This window comes from Marmota flaviventris, chromosome 11 (assembly GCF_047511675.1).
Source record: "Marmota flaviventris isolate mMarFla1 chromosome 11, mMarFla1.hap1, whole genome shotgun sequence".
NCBI classification, from domain to species: domain Eukaryota; kingdom Metazoa; phylum Chordata; class Mammalia; order Rodentia; family Sciuridae; genus Marmota; species Marmota flaviventris.
In genome coordinates, this window is record NC_092508.1 from 61320265 (window position 1) to 61342037 (window position 21773).

At 40.9% G+C, this 21773-nt stretch overlaps 1 protein-coding gene across 1 annotated transcript in view; it reads right to left on the reverse strand.

The window, feature by feature from the left end:
- The window catches only part of Myo3b (myosin IIIB), a 374689-nt gene that overhangs the window by 80911 nt on the left and 272005 nt on the right, over window positions 1-21773 (reverse strand). The window contains exons 30-31 of the mRNA XM_071619301.1: window positions 4047-4107; window positions 3018-3114 (exon numbers count right to left, since the gene is read on the reverse strand). Of these exons, the coding sequence (XP_071475402.1) occupies window positions 3018-3114; window positions 4047-4107 (158 nt within the window). The remainder of the gene's footprint in view (window positions 1-3017; window positions 3115-4046; window positions 4108-21773) is intronic.

The following is a 21773-nucleotide window of genomic DNA, read 5'->3' on the forward strand; positions in this document are numbered from 1 at the left end:
GTTTGCCTGGCGCTGTCCCTTACCTGGGACTCCGTTTCTTAGAATCCTTCAGTCCTAGGAAAATTGAGATGTTTGGTTACCCTAAGGATTAAGGGCTTTAGGGATAAAATGCAGCTCAAGTTTGCTTTCTGATAGCTGAAATGCTGCCAAGGGTGAGAAGTATTTAGTGATAAGCAACCAGAAAGGTAAAGAAAAATAATGAAGTAGCTGGTGCTAAGGGAGAAGCTGGGGAAAGAATGTGAATGATTTCCTTGGCAGCTGTTCAGTGGACAGGCCAGGGAAGCTCTGAAATCAGATCACCAAAGACCGAGGCCAGGCCCTGGATGCTCTCTGGTGGCTCTGATAGACCCCAAGGCTGCACACTGCCACCTATACCCCTGTAGGCTGGCACAGTGCCATGTGCTCCTCAGCACCCTAAAAATTGAAGGTGTGGGCTGGAGTTATGGCTCAGTGGCTGAGTGCTTGCCTAGCACGTGTGAGGCACTGGGTTCAATCACATAAAAACAAATAAAGGAAGTGTCTATCTACAACTAAAAAATTAAAAAAATAAAATAAAATTGAAGGTGTGATGTCATTGCAGTTACTCCTAACAGGGACAATGATCTTGTGACCTTAAAAAGAACTACAGTTAAAATAGATTCCTTGTAGATGAGAAGATAGCAAGAGAACACTTCCCTCACGTGAGGTACACAGGGAACCTGGGTGGGCAGAGTCCCCAGAGTTAAACTAAAGCCTGAAAATGGGAGCAAAGCCCCTGGTGCCTGCAGCAGGTCTCTCCTGTGTGGGAGGTCCTACTCCTGCAGGATTTCCTCAGATCCTCCACTCACACCCATTTATCTTACTGCAGAAGGAAAAAAAAATGGTTCAACCCTGTTTTTTAGACCACAGCAAAGAAGGGCAAGGAAGAAAGAAGGGAAGAAAAGTACATTAACAATGGCAAGGAACATCGTTTTTGTGTTGAGAGAGAAGAAAGAAAAGATGGAATCAGCACATTAACTAAAAATCCTAAGGACTGAGGGTCATTTAATTTAAGGGCAGGTGGCCCCATTTCATGATGGTCTCTGGCCGTTTCTCTGCATCACGGCCCAGTGTGGTAATTGTTAATAATCAGATCCCGAGACACTGAGAATGGTGTTTGGTACACTCAGTGTGAAAGGCCGTTACAGGTTTTAGAAAGTTTCTTTGTCTGGAAAAGGCTCTCATGCAGACTGTCTCATTCCTTGATGACATCTACCACTGATCCTTAAGCCCAAATCTGGAGGGCTTGCTTAAAAACAAACAAACAACAACAACAAAAAAAAACAGAAAACAACAACAAAAATAAAGAAAGAGAGAAAGGACAAAAAAGAGAGAGGGAATTTCATCAAAGGAGAGGAAAGATCAGTATCGGATTTGAAGGGGACAAAGAAGAGACAGGGAAAACAGTGGAATGAATCTGACCGAGTTTTCTCATGAGCATGCATGGGTGTGGCGCGGTGGGTCCTGGATCAGGTGTGTGCACAGAACGCTAATTAAAAAAAAAAAAGTAAACTGTAAATGGATTCAAGAGGGATCAGTGGAGGGGTGGGAAGGGTGGGTGCTGGGGAATGGAATTGGAGCAGGTTGTGTTCCTCGCTTTTGTGATCCTGGTGTATATAACTAAGAAGAAGAAGGGTTTTGTTTTTTTGTTTTGTTTTGTTTTGTTTTGTTTTGTTTTTAAGTTAAATAAAAAACAAAAGCAAAACACAATTGGAATGATTCTCCTCCTGTGCTAGAAGTGCTGCCTAGCCCCTTCCCTGAGATGACACCCTCAAATGTGGACTCAAAATGTGGACCAGGGACCAAAAAGGCAGCCCACAGGAAGCTCCTGAGAGTTGCAGAATGTCAGAGCCCCGCAGAGCTGCAGATTCAGAGACTTCATTTTAACCAGATTCCCAGGGTGGGGCTAGGATTCTGAAGAGCTGCCCTCTGTGGTCTGGCTCCTCATTTCCTACAACTCTCCTCTCCTCTCCTCTCTCAGCTCCAATCATAGAGGCGCCTCTCTACCCTCCTGCCTGCTCTCTCAGGGCTTTGCCCGGGCTGTTTCCCTGCCTGGAGAGCTCTTCTAGCTTCAAGCCTTCAAACCTGGAATCTGCAGAGAAGCCACCCAGACCATCTATTTAAGGAACAACCACCCCCAGCCCCACCCTGCATACTTGGGCTTCTCCTCACCACCCTTGCTGTGCTTACCCCAATACTCCACTGACTTCTTTATTTTATTTCATTTTTAAATCATGCATGCTGTTTCCTGTTTCTCTCTGCTAGCCTATGGCATCTTGTGAACAGGAATGTGCCTGTGTTGCTCACTGACTTGTGGTCATGTGGTCGGCAGGCTGGCTCCTGTTACTGGTCCCCACCAAGATTAGTAAAGAAAGTTCAGTAAAGAATGAGTTGGTGTAGAGTCAGAGATTTAGAGAAGTTGAGACCAATTTGCTATTGGCACAATATCCAAGTGCATGACTGTTTTTCTGGTGATTTATTTTTGTTGTGTCTCATAAAAGTATCACACTGCAAATTGGAAAATGATTGGGAAAAATGGTCTTTCAAAACAATTTGAGAAGTACTGGCTAAGGACAGTCTCTGGCAACCTGAAAGAATGGTCGTGTTTCCCCAAAGTACAGAAGTGCTGCCTAAATCCACATCCTTTCCCAAGCTCCAGATTGTGACCCTGAAGGACCTATTCCACTGAAGGCTGTTAATTTCTTTCCTTGAACAAGGTGAAGTTGGGGAAGTTTTCTAATTTGAGATTCTTGCAAATAAAGGGAAAAGTATGGCCTTAGATATTCATTTCTTCCCTGGGAAATGTAACTGTAGGGTGGCAGGAGGAGGCACTAAACTTCCACCTTTAATAGGGTTTTTGATTTCAGGCTTTACAGCCTCCCAAATTAGAATATCCAATTGAGTCCTGTCTTGTAGAAGGTCCTGCACAAACAACTCACTAAGAAGTACACAAACATGCAAATGGTAGGAGAAACATGCAGTTGAAATATCCTTCTTACCAGGTTTCCAAGGAGCTTCACAGGGACTCAGTTCTTGGTGATCTGGGGTAGCACGATGTGTCCAAGAAGTCAGTGCATTAGTCCCAGCCACTGAATTCTTCAGAAAGACCCAGTGAGAGAAACATTATTTTTTATCTTCTGATAAAGCAGCCTTAAGGACATGGCTTCCATTAAACTAAGGGACCCTTAACCCTGACCATCGTGGGAAGAAGCTAAGTATATTGGTGCTATTTGTAAGCTACCCCTGTCTTGCATAGAATTGAATGAAGGTCCCCTCCTAGGGGCAATTAGAAGCAAAGTCTCAATGCTTTTTCTTCATTAATTTAGTGCATCTTCTGCACAAGTCAACCTAGCCCCCTTCTTAAATTAATTATAGTCCAGAACAGAAAAAACAGCTATGTGCTGATTTTCACCTTTACTTAATTTTTATCCTTAAGAAAGAAACAAGAAAACCTATAGGAAGGTATTAATCTACTTAACATTTCTAAGTACATCATCCAAAGGATTTTGTTTTTTTAATCTTACATATGCTCAGCAGAGTTACTGGCAAAAACTGTACATTTTCTTCATTTCATCCTTTCAACATCAAATAGTAGGCAGCAAAAATTGGATCAGACTTCAAAGCCTGCTGTGGGCTCCAAGTCACAGAGAGACGCCTCCATTTCACATATTGAATTCGAGCAGGATATCAAAGTGCTACCAAAGAACCTCGGGTCCTTACTCAGAAAGAGGCTCTACCATCTGTAGAGTGGAGTGCTCAGACAAATCACCTCAGGGAGCAGTGAGCATTTATTCTCAGCAGCGAATTTCCAGGCTTTTGATTCTCTCTTGCCTGTACCTCCCTGTCTCTCTACTGAACCAAAGTTCTTTAGCAGGCTGGGCTTTTGTCTCAAAGACTTCAAAATATCATTAAGAGTTTCATGTTTGGATGGCCCAGCCAAGCAGCCACGGACAGGTCTCCTGCCCATGGACATGGTCGAGTCTGAAGGAAGGACATGCAGTTATTTCAGAATCAAAATGTCCAGCTACCTTATTCGTAGGTCTTTCGAAGACACCAAACCCATTTGGAGAACTCTGGGCCCGTGAATGCCTAAAGAAATAATAACAACAATAATTTTTAGAAGGTTTGAAAAACGATCATTAAAAAAAAAATAAAGAGGATTGTTTTCCTCCAAAGAGGTATGGAAACATATTCGTTAAGCTTCTATTGTTTCCATGCTGGTCCCTGGTTAAAAGGACATGGTCAGCTTAAGGAAACACATCCCCCTAGCTGTTGCCCCTACACAACACAACATAACACATCCAGGGTCTGCCTGAGGCCCTAAAGCCCAGGAAGCTGCTTTTTTAAAAAGTTGCATGGTTGAATTTGGGTTAATGAGCACTACCAGGCTTTCACAAACTTTAGCAAGAAGAAAATCAAGTTAATGGTAAGGCTGCACTTTCCATTCAGCACATTCACATTCACTGTTCAAGAATTTAAAAGAATTCTGTAGTCACGTAAGTTTGGGAAATGCCAGGTGGTATGAGTTCACAGGGTTTCCTCACTGTAGGAATAATGTTTTAACAATCACAATATACTTTTATGGATCTCTAAAGTGGAGACGGAGGCTGATGCAGGGTTCCTAAAGTAATCAGACCAAGAAGCTTAAAGTGATGACTTATTGACATCTAGTGAAATTTTAATTTTTCGTGGAACACAGTTTGGGAGAATCAATTGTGCTCCATCATATATGTGATTATAACACATGATTAAAACAGGAGCACTCTGATGGTGCTTTTCAGATGGAACCCAGCAAGAGGGAGGCTCTGAACAGGGAAGAGAAGTCTGCTTTCTGACCCTGCCTCAATACCTCTGGTCACACACTGCACACACACACACACACACACACACACACACACACTATCATTATGGGTAAATTCCTTATTCTTTACTGAAACTGACAAATTCATTTAATATATGAGAACTGTCTGTGAATATTACCTTGAAATGCATCTACTTACAGTGGATTATAAGTGAGATGCACATTCAAAAAATATCACATCAGTACCTGGGAGGAAGGGACTATAATCATTGAAACACCAAATCATTTGTGTGTGTGTGTTTAACCTCTGTCTCCCACCATGAAGTGTGAGCTCCATGAATTCAGGGTATAGAGCTGCTTTCTTCTATATTCTGTATAGGCACCTACCCCAGTGCTTGGTACATAGTAAGTGTTCAAAAAATATTAGATGAGGTGGGAGAACCCCAAAAATGGATCAGTAAGAATACTCTCAACATTGAAATTTGTCTTACTAGCACTTCATAGTTTTAAAAATGCTAATGTATCTAATGAAAGGTTCATAACCATTGAGCTAAACAGTTTAATTGCACCAATTACATAGATGAAGAAACTGAGGTTCAGAGAGATTAAGGGATTTTCCCAGGTTTCATGGCAAATACCTGGAAGATCTAAGACCATTGACACTTGTTCTGGCTCCAGATCCTCTGCTCTTCCACTGAACCAAGATGCCCTCTTTGCACTCCAGTCTCTGGGCATTGGTCCAAGGGACTCACTCATGGTCAGCCTAGGCAAGTCCTAGTTGCTATGGGACACTTATAAGCATTCTGAGCTTCTGTAGAAGTCCTGGTGAACTTTGGCGGAAATCTAGGGAAAACATATTGTCTCTGGAATTACTGCCCAGCTCCCAATTTCTGCCTTTCTTGCCACAACAAAAAAATTTAAATCTCCTAAGAACTCTTCTAACTTGCGTGGCTTTTTCAGGACTCAAAGGCCAGTATAGACACTTTTCAACACTCCACAGGTGGCTGGCTCATCAGTTTGATGCTCTCCCCGTTGAAGCTTTTGGAAGAATTTAATGTAAAGTTTATATGTGTTACTTGGCTTTAAAAAGCAGGGTTGAGGAGAAGGAGTGCAAATAAATTAGAAAGCACTTGATTAAACAAAGTGAAGCAGATTTCTTTCCTGAGAAAACTTCCAGAAACTTTAATTAGATAATATGCACAAATGTTTCCTAGACATCATTTTAACAGTGGACCCTTCTCCTGTAGAGAACACCGAGGGACCATCAATTCTTAGAGCACACCTTGGGAAATGCTGATTTAAGCATCTGTGGCACAGGCTCCAGGCAAAACCTGTATACAGAGTTATCCTGTGTGATGGTGCCGTGACCACGGGGATTGATTCTATTTCCAGCCTCGTTTTTACAGACGAGGAAATTAGGATCAAGAAGCTAATGTCTTGCTTCATATCATAACTGGAGAGCATGCAGCATAAGACCTGCTGACTGTGGAAAAGGAGATGCTAGAGGGAAATTACTGATTGGGGCAAGGATTAGCAACTGTTGATAAAATAGATGAATTGTTGATGGGGACCAGGGCACCACCATATAGACTCCTTATTGCAGTCACAGGAGGAACAGTGTCCATGGGGGAAATCCAGAAGACCACCATTTTAATCCAGTGCTCAGACTTAGTACCACTGATGCCAGGACAACATTGTTTTGGGATGCAAGACAACACAAAGTATTCAACATCGCTCCCTATATATATATATTTTTCCCTTTGGACTTGAATCTAATTGAGGCTTTAGGGTGTGCACAAAACACAAACCACAAGATAAATGGGACCTCAAGGAAGCAGGCACATTAATACAGAAGGTGAGTTATTTTATGGGGTAATTGGCTGGATCTTTTTAAAAAACAAGGACTCTTCTTAATAAGAGATTTAGGGCTATAACAACCTGGTACAATATAACATCCTAGGTTGGTCAATGGTGCAAAGGACATTCTTAGAAAAACTGGGAAAATTTGACTGTGAATTGGTATTAGAAGATATAAAGACGTCCTCCCTCTCTATAAAGTGTGACATAGTTTTTGAAGTATGCAGGAAATCTTTAAGAAATAGCATTGTCCTGAGCCTCTGTGAGGAATCACATGCTAAATGGCAGAAGCAGTGAATCTGGTTATCAAAGGGAGGAGAATAGGAGGTAGCTGTCGCTCTCTGTATAATTCATTGCACATTTCTAGGGCTCACTGGTGTCTCCAAAGCATAACTAAAGTCTCAAGCAGATTGCCTCCAGGGCTCAGCTGCTCCACGGCAGCCAGTTCACTAAATTGTGCCTTCTAGGGGTGCCGGAAACTCTCGGTCACCATTGAGAACCCTTATGCTAGGCATCTGCCCTGAAAAAGTCTGCAAGGAAAACTTGCACCTAATTCCCTCATAAACTATCATCCCCATGTGATGGGACAAGGGGCAGGGTTCAGGCTGCCTCTGAGTGCTGGCCAGCACCTCCCTTCTTCTGCAGCATAGGTCCCCAGGCCAGCTGGCTCTGTCATGCCGTGCTGGCAGCACTGGGTGAAGTCGCTGTGGTCCAGAGACTGGGCCTCAGCTTCACAGGCTCCAAAATTCAATTTGTCAGTTCACTGAGGAAGGATAATTTGGGGGGGAGTTGAGTTATACTAACCAAACTCAGAAGAGCCACGTCTGAAAACCAGAATGCTAGTGTTGGATTTAAAAGGAGCCCTATGATCTGTACCATTCCTGTTCTCTCTCTAGGTGGCTGATATACCCTGGAGACCAAATGTCATAGTAGAGTTAGAGCAGAGGAAGGAGGGTGCTCTTTGAGGATGTATCTGATCGATCAAGCTTGTCTGGTAACTGGTCTGTTCTGGTAACTGGGGGTAGAATCGGTAACTTTTTTCTTAGATGAGGAGTGGAGACACACTGCTGTCCTCCAATTCACCATTTTCTAAGCTTCATGTAAATTACCTTCTTTGTGTATTTTTATTAATTTTGATTATGTTTTTAAGATTATGTCTTATCTTTTATCAATTACAACTTAGAATGACTTCCAGACAAACCGAGAAAGCCATTAGCACTTCACACTTGAAAGCATATTCTAATTTCAAAACCAGATAGGTTGTAGTAAATTCATCATGGTTTGATTTTTTTCCTTAGTGTCCTGCTGTCTCTAAATTTGGGAGTATTTCTTGTCATAAATTTATGCCTCACTTGGTAGCCCTGGAAGAAAGGCTAATCAGCATGACCAATTACATTTGTTTCTGCTTCTTCAGTGACTTTGAGCAAATATTCTTTTATACCTAGAGCTCTTAATAAGAGGTCCATTTCTTGCTTCTCTAGAAGTAGCATTCAAACTTTCTTGCAGAAGATGTGCTGAGACCAGAATATTTGAACATAGTAGGACCCCAAGAACCTTGAGGAAGGCAAGTTTCAGACAAAAAAAAAAGCCATTTTAACTTTCCTTATGAAAATTATTGCCATGAGAGAAATAGTTTTAAGATATACAAGCTCAAAGGTAAATGAAGATGTTCAGGAAACAACATCAGACAAAAGCCTGCCCTTTGTTGAAGAACTTTTGCTGATTCTAGCATTAACCTTATTTCCAAGTGAACTGGCTATAGGTTGAGCCCTCATTGGCAACACCAGCATTCCTATTAGTTCTTACATGAAATTGGAATATTTTAAGGCTGAGAGTACAAATGTGGAGAAGGCTAGACCTGAATCCCCCAGCATGTCCCTGATTTGCATCAGCTAGCTGTTACTGCATATTCTCCTTACTGATGTGTTTATGTAAGTAGCTTTGAAGACACAGAAGTAGAAGGTATTAAAATGGTTTCAGAAGAACACAAATTTTCGTGTTAAGTTCAAAGGCACCCAAAATGTATGTTAATGAAACATTTATTACAAAACCCAGAAATCTAGCATTTCCATAATGCTTTGTTTCCAATTCACTATCACTACAGCCATAGCCGATGAACATTTGTCAAGCATCCACCAAGTCTCCCAGATGCTTTTGCATGCTGTCTCCTGTCTTGTCCACCTGACCACTGCATTCTTATCCATTGGCTCAGGCATCAACTCTTCTGAAAAGCCTTTCAAGCCCCAGCCTCCATGTTCATCCTCTACCTCTTCCATTCTAGGCAGAGTTGGAGGAAGTCTGCTTCATTCACACAATAGACTGAGCATAAGCACACAGAAAATTTGATTCTGCAATGGATTTTTCTGGTGCCACAATCTGATCAATTAAGTGTCTGCACATCATCTGCTACAGGTGAGCTTTGTGGAATTTCAATCAAAGGGAAAAGCTTGAGTTTTGAGGAATCAGAGCCCTTATTGCTGTGCTCATTCGTTTTCTTTATTTTTCAGAAGATGAACATGCTCCAAATTCTCAAGTCATCTAAATATTCACCAGTTACTAATCAATGAAAATGTAGTACCACCCTTTCTCTCCAAAATAAGTGTTTAAAATACCTGGCATCAAATTTGCCCCCTTTCTCTTTTTTTCCCAATTCAAATTATTTTTTATAAAAATAATATATATTCACTACATAGGTCAGGAATAACTTCCACACCCAGATATAATTAGTTATCTTGATGTATGTCTTTTCAGACACTTCTCTGTGCACAAATTATTTTTACTTTCTTTTTGTGGTACTGGGGGTTGAACCCAGAATCTTGCACATGCTAGGCAAGCATTCTATGCTGCACTATAATCCCCAGCCCTTTTTAATTTTTTTTTTTTTTGAGGCAGGGTCTTGCTCATCTGCTGAGACTGGCCTCAAACTTGTAATTCTCCTGCCTTAGCCTCTAGAGTCACTGGGATTACAGGCATGCACCACAGTGCCCAGATATAATGTACATTTAGAAAATAATGGCCCATGGCATGTTTATCATTTTAACCTTTCCTTATATGAGGATCTTTTCATATATGCAAGTGAGTGTATAATACATACATATGCAAGTGTATATGTATATTATCATATTTATGGCCATATAGTATTTCACTGAGTGATTAGTGTGATTTCAATAATCACTTATTTTTTTAATATTTAAATTGCCTTCAATTTTTTCACACTATAAACAAGGGATCCTTAAATATTCAGTGCATATCATTATGGATACTTATCTAGTTATTTCCATAATGTATCTCGTGGGGGTAAGACATATCATTAAATTCTCCTCTAAAATGAACAAAAAGGAATAGTCATAGCCACAAACATATGATCTATTTCCTAAAATATACACTGGGTATTACCAATCTTTTTAATCTTTGGCCAAAAAGCTGTAGGGTTTCATTTTGTTTTTAATTGGCATCTCTTGATTTCTAAAGAGGGCCAACATTATTCCTGGGCTGTAATGTATGGTATGAAGGAAATACAAAGAACACAGGAGAAGAGAAACCAACAAGAGTGCAAAATAAGTTCACCACTATTGCAGAAAAAGGGGAAATGAGCAAGAGCGAGCATCACAGCTTTAATGTTTTTCCTTGTTAGTTTTAGATACTTGGTAACCTTTATAACAATTTTGAATGCAGATCCCATGTCCCACCCCAATCAGTATCGTGGCTAAATGAGTTGCATATGTGAGTTATACTTAAATATGTGGATATATGTTTCCTCTAAAACACACAATTATTTTAAGTTTTAGAACATGGCTCAAGGTCAAATTCATCAGAAGGGCTCAAAAAGGCTGATAAATGTTTCATAAGGCCATTGCTCTAAGTTAGTACTAGATTTATGTACTTATGTTAATTTCCCAAATCCCACGGAGCCCTTTAAATTTGATCATATTTGTTTGCCTCATTGCTTTTCCCCAACCGAGAGCCCAGTCTTAATTTGCCAGATCTTGCATTTTCATTTCACTTCATTTTCCCCCTCCCTCACTGCTTTACTGCAGGCAGCCGTCACAGGGAAAGTCTGAGGAGCAGAAGGCTTTTTCTCATTCTGCTGAGAACGCTTGCCATATTATTAGAAAAAGGGACACTCCACTGAGATCCACTTACCAAGCTTCCTTCAGCTCTTTGTCAGTAACCTAGAGAGCTGATAGAAAGTCTGGCCTCAGGCCCAGGATGGGATGAAAGAAGCAGCAATGACAAAGGACACAGTGGCATCTTGGCTTCAGTGGAATTGGGTGGAGTGCCCCTGGGGGCAGCAGTGGAAACAGCTTCCTTAGTGTCAAGCACTGAGCTGAGGACATGGCCAGATCATCCCATTTAATCTCACTCTAGTGTGCTAGGTCCCCCGAGTGGCTCCATTTCATAGACCAGGAAGCAGAAGCTTGGGCTGTTTGAGTAGCCCTGGCAGGTCACACCCAGATCCAACCCAATCTGACTGACACTGGGCTGTTCTCTCACCTCCAGAGCCATTTGCCACCAACTCTTCCAGTTAATCACACAATCATAGCTGGGATCTTAATGAATGGTACCTGGAGTAACAAATATTTAGTTCTAGAAAATTTGCAGGAGGAAGATTGAATGAAGTCCTACTACATCTCAAAGTACTCTAGATCCCTGCTGATCTGTGGCTACCTTGTGTCTACGGATCGATACGAAGATACACACACTGCAACACACTCCAGGTTCTAATTTAGTGGCAAGATTTCTTAAGATTCTGTATGATTATAAGAACAATGTGTATGAAATGTGCAATCTAAGTTCCCCTATAGCCTCCCAAATATCATTCATTCTTCCCACAACTTTAAATTTGTCTCCTCCTGTTAGAGGCATCAGGGATAGAGCAGTGAACAAGGAGACTGAGAGTCTTCTGCTGGGGAACTACAATCTAGTGATCTACAATAATTGAAACAAATAAGTTAAAATTTAGCATATTAAACAGAAGTGACAAAAAAGAAAGTTAAAGCAGAGAAAGCTGATTTAAAAGTGTCCAAAGCAGGACCTAAAAAGTTTTAGATTGAGGGGCTATAGAAAGTGATACCTGACCTTACTAAATCAATAGAAATTGATATCTTTGAATGTGTTTTCAAAAGTTCCTAAAGGTCAAAACGTGCTGTTATGGCAGGTAGAGGTCAGAGGAGCACTGTAAACGCTTTGTAAAATGTTGAAAGATGCTATAAACATACATGTTTATGTTATGTTAGTTCCAAAGAACTTGGGCTAGAGTTGTCAGATAAAACACAGGATGCTTAGTAAAATTTGAATTTCAGATAAACAACAAATAATTCTTCTGTACAAGAATTTTCAGCTAGGTACCATGGCACATGCCTAGCAACTATGGAGACTGAAGCAAGAGGATCATGAGTTCAAAGCCAGCCTCAGCAACTTAGGGAAGCCCCAAGTAACTCAGCAAAATCCTATCTCTAAATAAAATATTAAAAAGGGCTGGGGCCGGGGGCTGGGGTTGTGGCTCAGTGGTAAAGCAGATACCTTGCACGTGTGAAGCACTGGGTTCGATCTTCAGCACTACATAAAAATAAATAAAGGTATGGTGTCCATCTACGACTAAAAAAAATATTTTTAAAAAAGGGGTTGGGGATGTGGCTCAGTGGTTAAGTGCCTCTGGGTTCAATCCCTGGTATCAAAATAAAATAAAATAGAAAAAAAAGAATTTCCAAATATTTCACAGGATACACATGAAAAATCTTATTTGTTATTCATATAAAGTTCAAATCTAAGTGGGTATCCTGCATTTTCACTTACCAACTAGGGTAATTCTAACTTGGGCAAATCAGTACCTCCACTTCTGAGCTAGTAGAAAAGGATTACATTTGTTCTTTCAGATGGAACAAAATAAAAATTGGATTCTAAAAGGATTAAATCAAGAGATGTAAATGGGTCAGGGTTAGAAATAAAATAAAAACTTAACAAAAGTGTGAGACTTATTAAGACTTTGCACTTCCAAAGGACAAATCCCTAAACATGGAAACTTTAGAAGACAGTGACAAGGTGTCCAAGTGGCTTCCTTTCTATAATCTCTGTTTTTCTCTTTGGTTGGGCTTTTTCTTTCTTTTCTTTTTCTTTTTCTTTTTTTTTTTACCCAGGATCTCACTATATTTCCCAGGTTGGCTTCAAACTCCTGGGCTCAAGTGATCCTCATGCTTTAGGTTCCTAAGTAGCTGGGACCACATGGTCATGCCACTGTGCCCAGCCTGGGAGGGCTCTTAAGGTAACTTGTGGGTCAAGCCACTTTTGAGTTATAGTTTTAACACTCAGCTTAAGACTGAATCAGACCATGGCATAGACTGTGGAGCTAAGAAGACTTCAGAGACAATTTACTATATCTTTGTCTTGCTATAACTGGAGAAACTGAGGCCCAGAGGGGTCATGTGGCTTGTCTGAATGAGCCAGAGAAAGATGAATCTAACATCCACCTTCCTTGGGTGATGATCTTTTTAAAAACCACACCCCCAAAAGATAGCATTGAACCTAGTTTTCCTCCTTTAATTCTGCAAGCTGTGCTCAGTTTGTGCTAAAATGAAGTGTATCATGTGTGTGGCCTTCAATGATGTAGCCTTCAATGACAGGGCCCAAAAACAGGTGAGGAAGGGGTGTGGGAGCACAGAGGGATGTTTCAGGGAATTTATAAACATGAAAAGCCTAAACAAGGTTGTGTGCAATGGCTGGTGACTAGTCAGCAATGTCACAGCAGAGAAACTTTAGGACAGTCACCAAGTAGGGCAAAGATGATGTGGATGGATGCTCAGGTGTGTATGGAAAGGGATCAGGAATCTAAAGAGAAAGTGGCAGCTGGATTGTCCTGTGCCAAGGACAGCATGTGGGACTGACTTGATATTTTTGTTGTAATTTTTACTTTGATTTAATTCATATTTATAGATAAGATGCAAGAAGAGTCTAAGAAATTCTGTTTATTTCTCTGCAGACTCTCTAACTCTTAACATTTTACATATATGCTTTGTCCTCTCTCTTTCTCTAGGTACTGACATACATAAGTATGCATCTACACACACAAACACACATTTTTCCCCCCTCTGGACCATTTGAGAGTTATTGCAAACCTGATAAACCTCTAAGTACTTCAGGATCTGTTTCTTAAATGGAAGGGCATTTTTGTTCATGACCAAAGTATAATGATCAAAATCAAGAAATTAATAGTATTAGTGTAAATATTTTCCAGTCTAAAGACTATATCTGATTCTGCCTAATGTTTCAGTGATGCCTTCTGTAGCAGAAGAAACCCTGGATCACACATTGCATTCAGCTGTCATTGCTATCATGTTCTTTGGCCCTCCACTGTTTCACTTTAAAGCCTACAGGCCAGTCATTTTGCAAAAGACCCCTCCTTTTGGGTTTGTCTGCTGTTTACTCAGGTTAGTTTCAGGATATGCACATTTGGCAGGAAAAGCACATAAGCAAGGTTGCTTTCTTCCTGGTGCATCACCTCAGGAGGCATGTGCTGCCTATCTGCTCAATGACTGGTGATGCTGATGGTCATCACTTGGTTAAGGTGGCTTCTGCCAGGTTCCTCCATGCTTTCCATAATTAATAAGTTTCCTTTGGGTATTTACTCTGAGACCATGAAAATAACTTCTTAGGTGGACATGGTGACTAATGCTTGTAATCGCAGCAGCATAGGAGGATGAGGCCTGAGGATTGAGAATTCAAACCCAGCCTCAGCAACTTACTGAGGCCCTAAGCAATTCAGTGAGATCTTGTCTCTAAATAAAATACAAAAAAAAAAAAAAAAAGGACTGGGGATGTGGCGCAGTGGTTATGTGCCCCTGGGTTCAATCCTCAGTACCAAAAAATTAATAAAGAAAAGAAAGAAAATAACTTCTTAATTCTTAAATTTTTGACTACTATTCTTGCCTGAGACAATTATTAATGGATTATATGTGGATAGATGCTCAGGTGTGTATGGAAAGGGATCAGGTAATTTATCTGTTTCCATCATTTCATCTACATTTAATATTTAACACTTTATTTACAAGAAAGGTCTTCCTTTCTTTCCTCCTTCATTCCTCCCTCTCTTCCTCGATCCCTTCTTTCCACCATTAATGTGGACTCATGAATTCTTAGGTTAGTCAATGAATTGTATTTTGTCATCATTATTTACTTTGATACTCAAATTATTCTCAATTTGGCACTGACTTAATTTTAAAAGGCTGGAAATAATGTACTCCAGAAAAGCACTTGAGAAAAATACACAATGGTAAGGATTACATAAAGAAAAGTAGGTGGCTCTGAGATGACAAAAACTGTTCTTAGTACTTCTATTCATGGGTGTTTTTAATGTGTCAGATGAGATGCTATATACTCTGCTATCTCATTTAACCTTCAGGACTTGGTGAGGAAGATATTATGCCATTTGATCTTTCATTTAAACATGAAGAAAACTGAGGCCCTGAGAAAAAGACTGGGTTCTGGAAGTTCTTAGCCTTACTAATAGCTAGTCTAGTGGCCTCCAGAACCCCTGCTCTCAACCATGAGAAGAACAGGAAAGAACAAGGCTTGCTGGGTATGGTAGCACACTTCTGTAATCCCAGTTATTCAGGAGACTGAAGCAGGAGGATCTCAAATTCAAGGCCAGTCTGGACAACTTAGCAAGATCTTATGTCAAAATAAAAAATAAAAAGACCTGGGGGATAGAGCTCAGTGGTAGAGCATCCCTGGGTTCAATCCCTAGTACCATAAAATAAAAACAGAACAAACAAAAAACCAACAAAACACCAAGGCTTTGGAAACAGGGATGCACTGTTCCTGAGAGTAGCTAGCCATTTTTCCCAATCTGAACTTTTTGCATTCTTACAAATGCAGCATTTGGAAGGGACCTGCAAGCTTGTCATCACTCCAGAGACATCCCTAACCTGCTTTGTGGAAACTGTCCAGCCCTTCCCAAAAATCCAGTGAGGAAAGCCCAGACCAAGAGATCATCTGTGTCAGTTTCCGCAGACAGATTCAGAAAAGCATGACATGGTCACATCACCCAGGGAGCATTCTTGACTCAGGGTCAGGACACATAAAAGCCACATTTGTTAGCCATGGTGGTGGTAGGGAAGGGGACACTAAGAGAAGAGCTGAGCAAGAACTCTGAAGAAACTCCATCCACTCAATTCTTGAGAGCCCAGGTGAAGACAGGGCTATAGCTCCCACTGTCCTCCCTGAGGCTAACAGACTAGAACCTTCCTCCAGCAAGAGCCCCACCCACACCATCACTGCACCTTAATACCAAATTTCAGCTTCTCCAAAAATGAGTTTAGGTGGAAGAGGATGCTTCATGCTGGTGAAAATAATTTAAACAAGTGCCCTGCCTTAGAGGAAAAAGCTCAGTTGGATCTGCTAAGAACATCCTTACCCTCCCAGGAGGAACAAACTAAAAATAAAAGACAACAAGGTGCTTCCTGTCAGTTGGTAAATCCAATAAGCAAAGAGGATGCCTCCGCCTGGCGCTGGGTAGTTAACGCCAGACTGACTCCCTCCATGAGAGTGGCCATGTGGTTCCCAGAGCCAACAGCTGCCAGGCAGAGCCCTTCAGATTAACCCATAGGTGGTGTTGAGCCACTTCCCATTAAGATATTTGCAAAGCAAACAAAAATGATAGCCCCACTCTGAGTCCTGGGAGCCTGCCAGGAGCGCTGGCTGTTCTTGTTGACACAAAGGGCTCTCTGGGGAGGGCCTGGGAGTGGAGCACGGAAGGCCATTCCTGCCTATGTCTCCAGACTGTGTTGATCTTGGGCCACTAGAATCTTGGTATCAGGGAGTGTTTATTATCTAATTTCCCAATCCCAGCAGTCGTGAGAGCTCTGTTTGGCCAGAGTTCTCTATTGCTCTGTCTTCCCAACCTCTATCACTCAGATGAAAGGAACAAATCCACTCCTCCCCCTGTTTTGTCTACTGATCAAGGAGACAAGTCTGAAAAGTTACTGTGATGCACACACAGAGACGGTGACATTGCTGCTGTTAACAGCTTTGATAGCAAACACTTGCTCGGGTTCCTCCTTAATTTAAAGTGACTAAGGCAATGCTAATAGAAAATATATTAGTGTATTTGTATCCTACAGGTAGGAGTCAGCTGCTATTTAATTCACAAAACAGACCTGGTAATAAAGTATTGATATTCTTTTCTTCTAATCCAAAAAAGAAAATGAAATAAAGTTAGTAAAATTGTGGGAATGTATGAAGTCAATCTTTTTTCAACCTATAAGGTTATCCTATAGATATATTGAAGTGTTGAACACTCTTATATAAAATTCATTTTTACACAAGGAAAAAATACTGTTTCCTGTAATACTGTCCACTTGAATATGTTTTCTTTTCTTGAACTCTTCAAAATAGACTGACTCAATATGCAATGGTATTTGGGGCAGAAATTTATTCTGAGCCTGTATACTGTAAAGGTCTTGACGAAAACAGATAAATCAGACATCAGCAATGTGCTACCTTTCTAGAATTTCCTACACTTATGAAATGGATAATGGAGGAGCATGATAAGAGATGCAGAAATGGTCCAAGAACTTAACAGATATTGTCATTACTTTAAATTTGCCTTTTAAATTATAGACCAGAATTTTAGAGACATAGGGAATTAATTGTGTAAGGAGAGAGAGAGGGAGAGGAGAGAGAAGAAGACAGGAAGAGAAGAGGGCTAAAGAGAGATTGAGATTTCTTTAGAAAATGTAGAGGTATTTTTACCTTAAAATGATTTTTTTTTATAAGAAAGAAGAGAGCCATCTGACATCTTAAACAAAATGAAAGCCAATTTTTTGAATCTTCAAAACATCTTTCAGTTTTAGATGCTGTTCATATAGGTAGAATTAAATGTGGCTATGTAAATGTGTACATATTTTAGAAAGAAAGTGAATCTAATCCTGCAGGTCAACTTTGCTGAGCAACTCTGCCAATAGTAAAGGTGTTTGGTGATAGATTAACATAACCAGGTCTTGGAGGGATGGTGCTGTGACTTCAGCTTTATAACATGTGTTGGAAAATCTAAAATTGGTTCTTGTGCTAACGGATCATCTTTGTCTTAGGAACCAGGCAAAAACACTGTCCTGAAGTGTGGATCTCATGGGGGAATAGGGGATTAGAAAACCCAAGTCAAATATGCAGTCCAGCATCATTTCTGCTGAAGTTTGCTGGGTCCTACTTCCTAGCAGCTGACCCTTAACTGAAATATTAAGGATAGACACTACTGGCCAATAACTGAATTTCCTAAAGGAGACAATCAAGCATCTTCCCAAGTATGGGATTTATTTTTTAGAAAGGATTAGATCTGTGATGGGAAAATGACAGTGTCAACGCATCTCCCTCCCTTTGCTTACTTCATTAGTTATCCCTTGCTTTCTGAGAAAGTCAGCAGCTTCCTAACTTTATGGAAAATTAGCATGCTCAAATCAAACCCAAGAAAAATAGAAAGCATTTCATTTGGACAGAAATGAAAATTCAAAGGCCACAAGGACAGTATTCACTCATCAACTATTTTGTATTATAATGGCCAAAGATTCTAGATTCTAGGCTCTATGGGTGACATAGAAATGAGTACCAGTTTCAGCCCTCAAGTTTATTATCCCGACAGCTAACATTTTTGTTCACTTAACTACATGTTAGGTAGTCTTCATTTTTTTTTATGGTTTATTCTCATATTGCCATTTCAAGTAGTTACTATTATTAGAAACATACTTGCCTCAGATCATTGAGCAGATTGGACAGAGACCTGAGCTTAGAACAGAGAAAGTCTGGCTCCAGAGTCTACAGACTGTAGACTGGATGTGGCCCCTGCACACAGAGACAGCAGGATTCAAACCCAGATGCTGGCAGGCCCAGGCCCATGATTTAAGCAGGTGAGCCAGCAGGGATCTTTGGAAGACAGCTCCTACTTAGTCTAGGATATGGCTACCAGATACTGCAATTTTTCAAGAGCTACCAGAATTTCAATTGTCATGTGGAATCTTTTTATTTTAATTAATTAGAAAAACCAATCAAGAAATGTTAAAAAAAAATAGTGTACAGGCCAAACAGAATTTGTCTGCAGACCATATTATATAAAAAAAATAATTTTTTAATCTTTTGGTCTATAGAAAATGTCTAAACCATTTCATGCAGTTCTTAGGGTCTTCCATATCGTGGCTCCCATCTGCTTTATCCTGCCTCACTTCTTTCCCCTTTAGCCTTCCTCCTCCTGGGCAGCTCCCACTCCACAGACTGGTCCCTGTACATCTCACTGCAGGGTGCAGCTCAGTCTGGGATGTGCTTCTCCTGCCCTGTCTGCCTCAGGGCTCTACGGGAGACTCCACAGGAGTGGGACCTGGAAGGGTGAGTAGAACATCAGCAGGTAAAGAAAGGACTGGTCAGGGAATTTTATCCAGAAGGAACAGAAGGAAGAGATATATAGAAATTGGAAAACAAAAGACATGTTGAAAACCACCAAACAGCTTCAAGTACTTGAAAAGAGAACTCTGATCCTTAGAATCTGGTACTATAAAGAGATTGCTGACATTCTTGACACACACAAATCTTCTAAAAGGGTCCTTTGCATAAGGATCACTGATGATTTAAGGTTTGTTGAAATAGTTCAGATAAATATTTATGTACAGCCATAAGCAAATCCACCAGGAAAACTGTAACTTAAAACAGATTTTTCCTTGAAGCTCCTTTTAACTGGTGATAAGGTTTCTGGCTTCAAAAAGGTCTTGAAAATAAATGTGACCAATTAATAGTCTAAAAATCTAGAAAGTCTAAGAAGTCTCTAACAACCAACTGAGCTCTGAAGGTGGTCCTCTGAGGGTATGCTAGTGGCACCCTGGAGATGTTGGTAAGGGTGAGTCTGGGGCCCAAAGCCCACCTCAGATTTACCCAAGATAAGAGCCAGAAACACAAGGGAAAATTCAGCTCTCATGTTAAAGCAGAGACTGAACATTATTCAGCATTTCTAAGTTTTCGAAAGTATTTATTTTAGTGTACATTTCTAGACCTAAACTAGAGAGGTCTGGACCTTTACTATGAATTTAGCTTTATAGGAACTTTTTATTTTATTTTATTTGTTCTAATTAGTTATACATGACAGTAGAATTCATTTTGACACATCATACATAAATGGAGTATAACTTCTCATTCTTCTAATTGTACATGATGGAGAGTTATACTGGTCCTGCAATCATATATACATATAGGGTAATAATGTCTGATTCATTTTACTATTCTTCCTAACCCAACACCCCCTCTGCTTCTTTTACTCCCCTCTGTCTAATCCAAAGTACTTCTATTTTTCTCTAGTCCCCCTCCTTTTTTGTGAATTAGCATCTGCATATCAGAGAAAACATTCAGCCTTTGGTTCCTTGGGATTGGCTTATTTCACTTAGCATGATATTCTCCAGTTCCATCCATTTATCAGCAAATGCCATAATTTCATTCTTCTTTATGGCAGAGTAATATTGTGTATATATACCACATTCTCTTTATCCATTCATCTGTTGAAGGGCACCTAGGGTTGGTTTATAGGAAACTTTTAGATACCACTACCCATGACTAATATTGCTACTACTTTTATCACCATTTTATACTTTGGATATTAGGTGTCCCCCAAAATCTCCTGTGTTAATGCAGGAGGTGAAATGATTATATTATGAGAGCTGTAACCTAAGCAATAGATTAATTCATATGATAGATTAATAATTTGAAGAGACTAAACATAGGCAGGTGGGGAATGGCTGGAGGAAATGTGCACTGGGGACATGCCTTTGTAGATTATATCTTGTCCGCTGGATCCTCCCCCCACACCCCGCCCCATATCCTGGCCATCATAGGTGAGCAGCTGTCCTCTGCCTGACCTTCTGCCATGATGTTCTGCCTCACCTCAGGCTCAGAGCAGTGGATATGAGACCTCTGAAATGGTAAGCCAAAATGACCTTCTCTTCCTCTAAGTTGTTCTTGCCAGGTATTTTAATCACAGTAAAGCAAAGCTGACTGATGCACACCATGACAACAACTCCCCATTGTCTCTCATTGAGCACTTATTATATGTTGGGAACTGTGCTAGCTCATTGGTATAGATTATCTCCAATCATCCCAATTATTCCCTTTTTGCAGTCTACGATACTAGGGTTCAGCAGAGGAAGGAACTTGCCCAATATCTCAATCTGTAAGCAGTTGAACTAAGATTCAAACCCAGGTCTGTCTCCAAAGACTATCCCTTTTCCACCCCAGGGAGATAACACACGGAGTGTCTACCATCTCATAAGCACCAGGCCTGCAGTCCCAGCTCCTCAGGAGACAGGAGGATCACAAGTTTAAGGACAGCCTGGGCAACTTAATGAGACCCTGCCTCAAAAGAAAATAAAAAGGGCTGGGGATGTAGCTCAGTGGTAGAGTACTTGCCTAGCAAACGTGAAGCCCTGGATTCGATCCCCAGGACCACAAAGTAGGGGGTTTTCTGGAGGATTCGTTCTGTTGTGTCATCTCAGCACCGCCGCATGTTTCGGCAGTGCCTCTCCACAGAGTGTCTGTCGAGATACGTGGCAATCTGTACTTCACAGCCCACATGAAAATCTGGCCCACAGTCGGCCCTGCTGACTGGGAGATTGTTTCTCTGGCTCATCAATTCTGAGGTTAGCCCAACTGGCTCCAAGCCCCACAGCCACAAGGGTGACACACAGGAGAAATATGTGCTCACTTTCCCCTCTTGTGAGGTGCCAGCTCTCTCAAGTCGCCTGAGTCATGCATGTCCCCATCCCTCTGAGGCTGAATCCTCACTGACCAAGCCCCTAGGAAGTAGCTTCTCTGGGGATGGGTTATAAACTGCTGTGTGAAAACATCTGCACCAGGATTATCGATCTCTTGCCTCCTTCGTATGGGCTCCTTTTACAACAACAGGCTGGCTGTGCTAGAGAATGTCACATAAAAAGCCTGGCGAGAGCTCTGCCATATGCAGGCCAAATTAAATTAAGGGGCCTAATCCTCACCATTGTACTTATCAGCATTAAAATGGAGGATTACCATCATGGAAGCAAAGCCCCATAACACAAAAAGACTATTTCCATGCCGTCAC